The sequence below is a fragment of the Pistacia vera genome, unplaced genomic scaffold (genome assembly GCF_008641045.1).
Source record: "Pistacia vera cultivar Batoury unplaced genomic scaffold, PisVer_v2 Contig276, whole genome shotgun sequence".
NCBI classification, from domain to species: domain Eukaryota; kingdom Viridiplantae; phylum Streptophyta; class Magnoliopsida; order Sapindales; family Anacardiaceae; genus Pistacia; species Pistacia vera.
The window spans coordinates 217,382-229,663 of NW_022196086.1; the positions used below are offsets into that span (position 1 = coordinate 217,382).

General features: G+C 34.2%; 2 protein-coding genes across 2 annotated transcripts; one reads left to right on the top strand and one right to left on the bottom strand.

Annotated features, from left to right (window-relative positions):
• Window positions 1-6,575: 6,575 nt before the first annotated feature.
• On the top strand, window positions 6,576-7,606 carry LOC116133822 (DTW domain-containing protein 2-like). Its single transcript, XM_031419505.1, has one exon. The coding sequence runs from the start codon at window positions 6,608-6,610 to the stop codon at window positions 7,352-7,354; it is 747 nt and encodes a 248-aa protein (XP_031275365.1). The 5' UTR covers window positions 6,576-6,607; the 3' UTR covers window positions 7,355-7,606.
• A 149-nt stretch (window positions 7,607-7,755) lies between these two features.
• Window positions 7,756-8,871, bottom strand: LOC116133823 (nudix hydrolase 1-like). Its single transcript, XM_031419506.1, has 2 exons — window positions 8,644-8,871; window positions 7,756-8,280 (listed from the first exon to the last, which is right to left on the bottom strand). The coding sequence occupies exons 1-2, from the start codon at window positions 8,768-8,770 to the stop codon at window positions 7,985-7,987; spliced, it is 423 nt and encodes a 140-aa protein (XP_031275366.1). The 5' UTR covers window positions 8,771-8,871; the 3' UTR covers window positions 7,756-7,984.
• Window positions 8,872-12,282: the final 3,411 nt, after the last annotated feature.

Here is a 12,282-nt window from a genome sequence, read left to right on the forward strand (position 1 = left end):
TCCTCAAAACCCAATAAACAGAAAAACATTATCACCCAACCATACCGGTTTACTCTTCTTGATGAAGAATCTGTTTCTTCATCTCCACCAAGAAATTACCGACAAGCCCTTACAATACCGCCAACCTATACACCTTCCCCATCAAAACCTGTCAATATCAATTCCACATTTCAATACATTGAGAAAGATATAACTCAATCAATTTGCATTGTTGAACCCGAATATTGGGGACAAACTATGCAAGAAACTTTATCAAAAAATTTCCCTCCAGATTTTTATTTTATTCCTGATGATTTATTAAAAACAAGAACATTTTATGAATTTATTTTAGTTGATACTGATTCAATGGAAATTATCCATAATCCAGATAGAAATGATCCCAATAGAATAGCTTTTTCAAAATGCAAAATTAAAAAGGTTTTGAGACCTACAGATTGGCGTACTGGAATTTATAAAAAACGCCCATTTTCTCAATCCTTCATTCCCCAAGAATTTTCTTATAAAGATTATCAAAAAGCTTGGTTTCATACTTTCTGTTTAACTCATACAACACACTCCTGGTTTTTCATTTTTGACAAAACTTGTCCAAAAACATTTCCAAAATAGTTTCAACAATGGTTTAATTTTTTCGGTTCAAATAAAAAAATCTTTCCACCTTCAGTCTTGGAAGGATATCACTTGTTTACAAAAACTTTCAACAACAATGAAGACTCTTTGCTAGCTTTTCCAGCAATTTTTAATTGCATAGATAATGAGTTGGCAGTTTCACATCACTACTCCTCCTCCTCCAAAATTCCGAGAATTACAAAGAAAATTTCTTATTAAATGGTGACCTAGTTTTTCCATCCAAAATATTAGTCCACTAGCTGTACAGATATGGATCTCTCAACACCCGTAGTTATGTCAGCCTCAACAACAATCACTATTTTTGATGCAAAAATCAAGACTTCTTGCTGAGTTAGCTCAATGTCAAAACCCTCAAGATATGAACAAAATTATTATGGCCATTGGATCTTCAACATCGCAAAAAGCAGACTCAGACAGCATCAAATCACCGAGCGATCAAGATGAGGATGACTATTTTGTCATGTTCCAAAACCAGATTAATTATGACTTCAATAAAGGATGATACCTCAGCATCATTTTTTCAACACTTTCGACAGATCCTCAAGATTTATCCAACTTCTCTACAACACTTGTCAAGAAGAGTTTCAATAAAGATTTTTACCATTCATCACTTTCCTGCAGCAATAAATGCTTTTCAAGATAACCTGACTTTTTCAAGATTTTCAAGCTAGCCTTCATCACATGGCTTCTACAAGAATTACAAATTTCAAGACTCCAAAAGTTGCAATTGTCAAGCTCCCCTGACAACAAGCAAGATTTTCAAGATAACCTTTAATGAACATTATCGCTTTGTCTGCCATTTTTAGAGCAGATCCTCAATAATTCAAGACACGTATCCAAGACAGCTCATCACTTATCAACAACTTTATCTTTTCCCTATAATGTATTATTGTAACGGATTCAAATCTTTTTGAAATCCGGTCTGTTATAGTATAAGTATAAATCACTTCCGTTGTAAGCATCAAGTCATAAAAGTTCAGAAGTCATTAAGTTTTAGAAGTTTTAAGTTTTCAAGTTTATAAACACTTTGAGAGAGAAAGTTTCCTCTCGTGTACAAATTATCAAAGCAATAAAGTTGTAAGTTTCTTCAACACATTCGCTCGACTTAATTTACATTGCATTTATTTACAATAGTTTTTGCATTTACTTTTTAACTTGACTTCAATTCATTTATTATTACTTTTTAATTCATTCATTTACATTATTTTGTTTCAATTACTTTGTTTTTAAAAGATCCTGCTAAAAATGCTCCGATACCATGATATGTGATGACGTCACCGATCCAACCGACGGTGTAACCGATTGAATTGATTGAACCGTGACCCGACCAACAGAGCGGGTTGCCCTCCAATCCAGTTTTTAAAACAATGGTTTTAATTGAAAAGTTTTAGGTCACTCGCAGCCTATGTAATTAAGCACTTGAAAAGCAAAATATATATCCCAAATTTTAAAATCGCACAAACTAAAAAGTCTATGATGAAATTTAAAAGTGCTCAAAATGCAAAAATCACTACTACAAAAGCCTCTGATGTATAATATATATAGTTTTGCATTCGAATTCACTAGGAGCTCTTGAATAAGAGCATCCACAAAAACAAGAGACCAATGTGACAAGCATGTAGTTTCTCATGTTTTCCAATGGCCATGGGGTCTAGTAGCATAGGCCTCCACACATTTGTGGATTGTCTAAAGTCCTGGATTTCAAATCCAGGCAAAATGGAGGAGTTTAAAACTACAGGTTCATATTGTCATTTGATTGCTCCTATCATTTATTGATCCGCATGAATGTCTCCATACTTCCATCAACAATTCTAACCAAGTGTTTATTGGAACACACAAAATCAGATGAAAAATAAAAACTCAATACCTTTCCATCATATTCCTTTCGTGACAGGACCTCCAAAGCAATATATGCTAGAGTTCCAACAATTGATTTAGGTTGTGAGTGCAACAGTCCTGACTGCAAGATGTAAAGCAAAAACAATAATGAAAGTTAAAACTAAGGACTATAATGTAAGATATAATTTATAACTTACAACCCCTTAGGAGGCGTTTGGTTCAAGAATGTTAGATTACTGAAAAGATAGATTACCTTAAAAGATTAATGGGAATCTTTAAGAAAATGTGTTTGGTTAGTTGGTGGGTATGTTATATTAATATGGTTAGTTATGGGGAATAAATTGGTAGGTATGTTATTTAAATTACTAAATTGTCCCCTTTACAAATATTAATATAATATTATTTTTATTATTAATTTTTGAATAATTTCTTTTAACCCCCAATATTTCAGATTTAGTTAAAACACCCCTACTTATATAAAACTTTAATTTATTACGAAATCACCCCCGCCTCCTTCCGCCACCGCAGACCACCGTCAGAAGTCTCCGAAAGTCCCCATCAGCAACTCACCGTGACCAAGAGGCTTCGATATGGCCGTTTTTGGCCATATTAATGGCCGAAAACGGCCATATTCGGCCAGATCGGTGGATCTGGCCGTTAATGGCCAGATCTGGGCGAGATCTAACCGTTAACGGTCAGGTTCGTGGCCGTTAATGGCCAGATCTCTCCCAGATCTGGCCGATAATGGCCAGGGATCTGGCCTGATATGGCCGTTTTCGGCCATCAATATGGCCGAAAACAGCCATAACGATGACTCTCGGAGCCTCCCACCGAAACTCGTTCTTTTTTAGGGACTCCGACAAGTTTTCTGAGGCAGTCCGTGGTGGTTGGCCGCTGTAGGCGGTGGTGGCTGGGTGGCAATGGTAGTGGTGGCTAAGTGGCAATGGTGGTAGTGGCTGAGTGGCTGTGGTTTGTAAATTGTTTTAAATTCAGGGACATTATTGTCCAAAATTTTAGTTAAATAAGGGTAAAATTGAAATAGGATATTAATATAAATTTATTTTAAAATAAGGGCATTATTGTCCAAAATTTTCATTAATAAGGGATAAAATTGTAACAAAAAAGGATAACCTTGGTAATCTCAGAATAGCTAAGAAAATGGAGGTAATCAGATTACCTCCAATATTACCAATAGTAGTTACTATTAGTATTTGAAGATTACCGGAATCTTATATTACTTGACAACCAAACGTGGTAATCAAGTAATATCAGATGGCATTACCCCAATAATCTGACATTACCGCCAACCAAACGCCCCCTTAGTACTAAGTTTTTTCCTTTTAGGGGGAAAAAAAGGAGAGAGTTGCTAAGAAAGCAGCAGAGTTATGTGCTGCTATTCAACTAAAAACATAAGCCTTAGAGTAACCAAAGTCACATATTTTAGCACTTGGTGTTGGACTTCCATCCAATAGTGTGTTTTCCAACTTCAGATCCATGTGACAAATTTCTTGCAGTAAAAGAAATAAGTATATAAGGTAGAGATCATAACATAAGATGTAAAATTAAATTTTGGATATCATCATACCATGGCATGACAATAGCTAACACCAGATATTAGCTGCTGGAAGAAAAACCTTGCCTGTTGTGAAAAGGGTTTTGCCAACAAACAAATCATTAAGAAAATCAATTTGCATCACAACAATACACATTAAACCAGAGATAAGTGACATANATTATTATTATCTCTTTGGGTGGAGAGAATGATTAGCTACCTAACTATTTTGCAGCTTATATGAACTGCAAATGATTTCTCACTTGTGGGTAAATTACTAAATTATGGAGAAGGTTCCGATTCCAGAGCTCTATAATTTTAATCCAGGCAACAATATACCAGTTTAAGGGCTATGATTCTTTTTATTAAACAAGAAAAAGATACTGAGGGCCGTCATTTTTTCTTTTTGAATGCAAACTGTGCAGGAAAAAGAAAATCAACCGCAGTCTCAACTTTGAATCTTGAAACTTACATTCTGTAAAATAAAAATTTGTAAATTATTGGGCTTTATAAGGGCTTTAAGTACTTTTAAGCAGAACTAACAAAAGTCGTCCACGAAGTACAGGGTAAGTCATAATTGAGATGAGATGGCAACAGTGAAAGCTAGCAGCAAAGGTCAAAAGTGAAGTAATCATATCACCGCTGCAATCATCGAGCCAATAAACAACTTCTTCTTTCACAAGAATGTGAAAAATAGGGCCGCTTCTATAAATATCTGGTCATATGTTAAACCATTTTATAATGTATATCAAGATCCCAAGGTTAAAAGCAAGGACCCCGTGAAGGTTTTGCATGTGCTCCACATGTCTTCCTCACTTTAATCCTTGTGGAGTCAAATCTTGTTGAAATTTGAGGTATTAGTTGTTTTGTACTACCATCATAAGTTCCATCAATATACTGGTTCTAATGCTTTTAATTCTGAGATTATTTTAAGTTTCTTTGTTCAATAATCTAATAGAGACCGACCAGACCAAACCCGCGGATCAACAACCATGATCAATAACCAACGACTTGAACCACAAGAGATTTAGACTTGGAAGATGTATTACTAACTAGATATAAAATTTTAAGGGGAAAGAGACAAAGGAATATATATGAATAAAAGAAAGTCAAAAAAATGAACACCAGCTCATGAAGAAAATTACAGAAATATTAAACAAAAGGCAAGGAGCTTATGGCTTGTATTGAAGTGTCTTCCACAAACGACTTTCAAGGTATAATAGCTTTATTTAATGTCCAGTTGTAAGAAGAAATAGAAATTTAAATACAAATTAGACAAATGCATCAGGAAGAACTGGTCAGCAATTATCCGAAGCAAACAATTACCTACTTAAACGTTAAAAATTAAATTTCAGCATAAGCACCGTTAGATAAAGTGATTTTAAGGTTAAGTTGATAAGCTTTTGATCAACCATATCAGTAAGTCACCTAATAAGTAACTGTATATCCAAGTGTTAAATAATGGTAAAGCAATCCTCAGCAAAGTTTTATGTCTGTGATGCAAGGAATAGTTGGATATGTCAGCATCGAATGTAAATTGCAGGAAAATTTATGTGATTGGGACCAAAGCCATTGTATGTTGTAACTATGCCGATTGCCAATAAGCAAACATTTTACTGGGAGTGGTTGATTCAATTTTCAGGACTTGGAAATAGTGCCTATTAACTTGAAGCTATTTGTCCCTACGCCATCCCTATCTGTAGGAGTACTCCTGAGCTAGTAGTCCCGCACTAACGCTGGTTATAAGAGTATCCTGAAAGCTTTTATTAGAGTTTGGCACTGCTGGTTATAGGACTGCTCCCTGGACCAATTCTGGGTACAGCCGCAGAAGTGCGGAGTATCCTATAGCTTCTAAGCATCTCTTTGCCTGAGAAGCTGCCCGCAGACTCTTATCCGCCTTTTCCGGGATTGGTGCTGACTGCTTCTGCATTTATGCCCACCAATGTTTAACTCTACTGTCTACTGTAGTTTTAGGTTGGACTTGGAGTAACCATAACTTACCCTACTAAGTGCATTATGATTCATAAGACCGCCTTATACTGTTCAGCTCCATCTATAACCTTTCTTGTAATGCTTTTAACTTATGTTTTAAACTTAAGATTATACAAGTTGATGTGCTAACATCATTCAAACAAATGTACAAAGGTTACTTTAATTCACTCTTAGATCATATACCATTTATGAACCAACAGCAAATAACATTGAAAAAACAAAAACAAAAGGTTTTCTCTTCCATCCAAACTAATACATTTTATGTTCTACATATCAGTTTAAAGCAATTCTAAATTTAACAACACATAAATCTGATGGGTATCTATTAAGTATTAACACGTCAATTATTTTGTCCATCTCTTGTTTAGTTGTTTATGAGGGTGATGTTAAAACTTAAAAGGTTAATCTTTTTAGAATATACCCTTTTGAATTACCAAAATTAATTTCTAACGTACAGGTTTGGACTTCAGCCTTGATACAACACTTTAGGGCTCAAGGGCCTAATTGGCTTAGGCCTAAAGTAAGGACTTGGGCTTTGTCCCCTTACTATAAGGAAACGCAGCGTTTCTTTAAGCCGAAAAACACAGACGCATTCAAATGGAAGCAGAAGCCCCCAGCAGCAGCTCACCACCAGGGCAGCGCCGCCAGATGTGCGGCAACTGCGAGCGTCCAATCGCAGCTTGTCTCTGCCACATCATCCCCATCCCACCCATGACCACCACCACCACAAAATTAATGATCATCCACCACCCACACGAGTCCCACCACAAACTCAACACTGCACGTCTCTTAACTAAGTCCCTCCGCCACGTCACCACCCATCTCTCACGCAAACTCCTCCCTTCTCACATCACCAACCAGTCCAATTCCCCTTCCCCTTCTCCCACCACCACTATCTACCTATTCCCGCCATCCCCTGGCTCGCCTGCCGTCTCTCTATCGGAGCTCAAAGAGTCAATAAATTTGCAAGGGGATAACCGAAATTTACTTTTAATCGTGTTTGATGCCACGTGGAAGCATGCGAAGGAGATGGTGAAGGCGAGTGAAGGGGTTTTGGAGGGTTTAGGAGCGATAAGGGTGTGTTTGGATGTGGATGAGAGTTTAAAAGGTGGGAGTATTTATGATGATGAGTTAGTGTTGAGGAAAGAGCCTTATAAAGGTTGTGTGAGTACGTTGGAGGCGGTGGCTAGGTGTTTGAGAGTGGTGGAAGATGAAGGGGAGGAGATTGAGAGGGTTTTGATTGGGGTTTTGAGAGAGATGGTTAGGTTGCAGGCTGGGTTTTTGAAGCCTGTTAAACCAAGGTCCAAGTTGTTGAAAAAGAGTAAACAGAATGAATTGCAATAGTTTTATGTATTTGTGTTGTTTTCTTTCAGAATTTTGAATCACTCGCCCTGTTGTCTGAATGAATGGCCTCGTATAATATGAAGATTTTTGATAGCTTGAACTAACAGTATTGGAATGTTTTCATAGCTGGACAATTTAATTGATTGAAACCATGCGACATAACTTCGGTTGCCACTGACACTGAGCCAAGAAAGTATTTTGATACCATAATTGACAGGTTATTGTGGCAAGACAGTGCAAGAAGACTCGATGTAATTGCTCTTTCTGATGGAAAAACGAGTGGGAAAAAAATGAAAATGGGTTAAGTTCAATGTTTAGGCAGTAAAATTGGAGATTGAATAAATTCGTTCACACAACAATGGTTATATACCGAGTCTTTCAATTCGAGAAAATGAGTATTTGATTGGATTTTTCACCCTTTTGACTGTCTGCCAGAGTAAATACAATCTGAACTGATAAGTATGAATGGGATCAAAGCAGCCAATTATTCAAAACAGTTATTTTTTAGCACACCATAATCAAGATACAATTAACATTAGGATAAACCATCAAACATATTGGAGGCACTAAATCACATAATCTAATCCCACATAAGAAAGTACCTAAAACTGGAATGTCCCCTCATCAAATCTACTCAGCCGGGAAGGGATTGAACCCACTTTGCACCATTTTCTCTAAAGGCCAAAACAGTGGATTAGGGAGATCTTCCCAGTTATACCAATCCCAACCATAACACTTGTCTGGTTCAAGAGTTTGGGGCACCTGTTGAGGATTATCCAACATTGCCCGCATAAAAATAGTTACATACTGTGCTGGTTTAGGTTCTTTAAAGATGGTGTTAGTTGCGGTTAAGAAGTCCGTTTTCTGGATATCCAACCCAGTTTCCTCTTTCAGTTCTCTCGCTGCACACTCCTCGAAGCTCTCTCCTGGAAATAATTCAGTGGAATAGTTAAGGTATCACTCCACTAGGTAAGAGATTTAAGGCGTAATGAATCTTGTACGTCTCAAAGCTATCAATGGATTCGATTTTAAGATAGATTTGATTAAGTAAATTAATGGATAGAAAGATATGAATGATATTCGAGAGATTTCAACTCGAAACTATGGGACTACGAGATGTTGTCACATTACCAAACGCTTAACTAAACTTATATGATCAGCCATTAGAGTAAACCTTCATTATGAATTTAATTAATTCTAAAATCAACTCTAACCCTAAACATAAAACATTTTTTTGGGTAATAACATCTGATGTTTAAAAAGAAAAAAGGATTGAGAGAGAGACTAACCAAACTCGAGATGGCCGCCGGGAAGAGCATAGGTAGAGTCGCCGATGGAGGAGCGGCGCCGCCCCAACAGCACTGTTTTCCCACGCAACACGAACACTGCTACGCCTACTCTCGGCACGTTCTCCATACTAAATCAACGAGACAATCCTCCCTGTCTTGGCCGATGCCTTCTTCCTTATTTTGAGGGGGCAGAGCTTTTATCCTTGTAAAGGTGTCGTTCTTTTGCTGTCGCTGGGGCCTTGAGCATGGACTGAATTAAATATTTTTGACGTGGCAAAATAGCGTTGGAAGTTGCGGGCCTCTTGGGAAGAAAGTAAAGAGCTTTGACTTTGACCTCGGTAGAAAATAAGAGTAAAACTTTTCTATAGCACATTAATTAATTTTATTATTATTATGAGAAAATTATAATTTAATAGTAGTGTGGTAACAAATTTTTTTTATAATTTATATTTTAATAATACAGTATTAAAATTTTAATTAATATTTTAATACTATTAATATTTCAATTCAACTCTTCAATTGTGTACTTTTAAAATGAATAAAAGATCGTATTTTGAAACTGATAAAGATAAGTGTCATTGATGAAATTATAAATGCAGTTGCTGCATGGTCAAATTGATGTGAAGCCACAAACTATTATCAATTATTTTAATCATTACAAAATTATGCAGCAAATTGATGTGAAGCCACATAATATTGCCAATTATTTTAATCATTACCAAATTATGTAGCAAATTGATCTGAAGCCACATACTATTGCCAATTGTTTTAATCATTACCAAATTAGGATCCCCGATGTCGATGAATTGCAAGTTACAAATGAAGTGGACGAGGACAATCAAAAAGTCATTGTAGAATTTAGTGATCAGATTCGACAACTTCATTATACTAATTGAATAGATATTAATATCTTTCTCAATCATCTAAATGAGTAATAAATCATGTATGCTTTAACTAAAGAAGAAATCATTACTACAATTAGACAAGAAGATAAAGAAAATAATCATGAGGATGATAGTACAGAAATACAAAAAGTTTTTGCCAAGAAGCTCTAAATATACTTGAGAAACTAAAAATATACAGCTTTAACAAGAAGATGTTCATGCTAACGAGTAATTTACCTGCACGTTAAAAGATGTAGTAACAACTCTAAAACATAAATCATTATCTCAAACAACTTTAGATATATATTTTATTTCATCTTAAACCCTTAATATAACATAGCATATTTTTTTTTACAATATACAGATAATTATTACTTTGTGGAGGCAACTTTTCTTAAGATGTAAATTAGAAATATTATAACTTATTACAGTATAGAGTTTATTCTTATTTATAACTATCCCAAATTGGGAATTGAATTTTTTATGACTATGTAGAGTTTATTCTTATATAAAGTATCACTATAGAGATGTTTTACTGTATATATATAAAGTTAGGTTGTCGCCATGTGACACATTTTGGAACTCATAAAATTGTTCTATTTTGACACATAGAATTTTTTGTTGTTATGTTGTTGAATTTTATTTGTGATGTTGTAGAGACGTATTAATTGCTGAATTAGTATTCCAAATTCAAATGTAAAAACATACCTATTTGAGTGACACGTATGACACTTTTTTCTTTTTTCTTTTTTTTTTTAGCTCTAAAATTGTTTTAATTTGGAGCTCTAGAATTGCCCTCTCTTGCCACGTTGGATATATGGTTTAATGAGATATTTTTAGCTCTAAGATTCATGAATACCCATGCTGATTGTTCATCATGAATACTCATGCGAGTTGTTTGCCATGTGACATATTTTGGAAGCTCTAGAATTGCTCTATTTTGATACATTGGATTCACAAGTCAATCAAATTGCTCTATCTTGACACATTGGATTGATATTTATTACTCCATCTATAATTATTAAATAATTAAAAAAATTGGAACAATTGGAACAATTCTAATTATATAGGTGCATTGCATTAACATTCTAAAGGTCTAACTATAATTACACCTTATATTTGTGATTGTCATGTAGTTGAATTTTATTGGTGATGATGTAGACAATATTAGTTGTTGCATTGATATTCCAAAGTCTAAATAAATAGACATAAAGATTGGAATACATAAGTGCACTGCATTTTTGTATTAATAATTAATAATAATATTAATTATATAGGTGCATTGCATTGATATTTTAAAGGTCTAACCATAAGGACATCTTGGATTTGTGATTGTCATGTAGTTGAATTTTATTGGTGTGATGTAGACAATGTTAATTGTTGCATTGGTATTCCAAAGTCTAAATAAATAGACATAAAGATTGGATTACATAGGTGCATTGCATTGGTGGTTAAAACATACATATTTATTAATAATTACATAGGTGCATTGTATTGACATTGTAAACCTTTCATCGTATTCAGTTCGTATTTAATTGTGTTGGCATTCGAAAAGTCTAAATAAGAGGTTATAAAAGGGGCGTATGTTCAGTTGTGTATTATTGCAATATGTTAGTTGGTGTTAATAATACGTCTGGTCTTTTGTTAATTGTTTAGAGGTCATGTTAGTTTGTGTTAATAATATGTTTATTCTTCATGATTTTATTAATCGATGATTTTTTATTTATTTATGTTTTTGTTGTTGTTTACAGGACAAAGATTTATGAATTGACATGGAATAAAGGCAGGATGTCCGATTGACATTGTCAAATGAGTTGTTATTTTGATTCGTTCTTCTAAACTGTAAGCATATCTTCTAACTATTTTAATACGAAATTGTAAGTATATCTCCTAACTATTTTAACGGTTATTATTTGATTAAATGATTGGTTTTGTTTGGTCAATTTATTTGAATGATTAATTGTGTTAGTCCTGTTGAACAGTAAGTGTATTCCTTAACAATTTTATTACGAAGATTAATTAACTTTTGTTGATTCCGTTTTCAGGTAACAATTGTTATACGAATGAATAATTGTTCCTCAACAGATCTTAACATGAAGATCGATTAAATTTTGTTATGCTTGTTTTCAAGGAAATGTTCATATACTTTACTAATATCAAATCGAGGATGATCATATTGTTAGTTGAACTGTGAATATGTGTCATATCTATATTAGTAGAAACAGTTCAATTGTATTGAGTATGTTTTCTGTTAAAACATTCGTGTATTTTAATTTGTTATATGAATGATTTATTATTTATGTCCTGTTGATATGCGAGTATATATGTTAAATGAATTAATTTTGGCTGATTCTGTTTTCCAATTAATAGGTATTATTTAAAATATTTCTTATAAGTCCTAATATGATAATCCCTTAAATTTGGGTTAAGTAAACCATTCATTTTATTATCACACACATTTCAGTTTTCACTGACCAATCAATAGTAAATTAACCATAACTTGCTCAATAAAAAAATCCAATTGATGAGAGGATTGAATATTTAGAAACTAGATAGACAACGCTTTAATTTGATATATTATATGCTTAATTTGGATAACTGTAGCCCCCACTACCAAACCATTCATTTTATCATCACACATATTTCGGCTTCCGCTGAACAGTCAATAGTAAATTGACCATAACTTGCTCAATAAAAATCCAATTGATGTGAGGTTTGAATATTTATAAACTAGATAAACAGGGATTTAATTTTA

What these genes read in the sequence shown, in the direction of transcription:
- LOC116133823 (XM_031419506.1), bottom strand. Translation starts at nt 8,770, where the DNA reads ATGGAGAACGTGCCGAGAGTAGGCGTAGCAGTGTTCGTGTTGCGTGGG. An exon ending in CGGCGGCCATCTCGAGTTTG is followed by an intron (nt 8,281 to 8,643) that starts GTTAGTCTCTCT and finishes AATTATTTCCAG; the next exon opens with GAGAGAGCTTCGAGGAGTGT.
- LOC116133822 (XM_031419505.1), top strand. Translation starts at nt 6,608, where the DNA reads ATGGAAGCAGAAGCCCCCAGCAGCAGCTCACCACCAGGGCAGCGCCGC.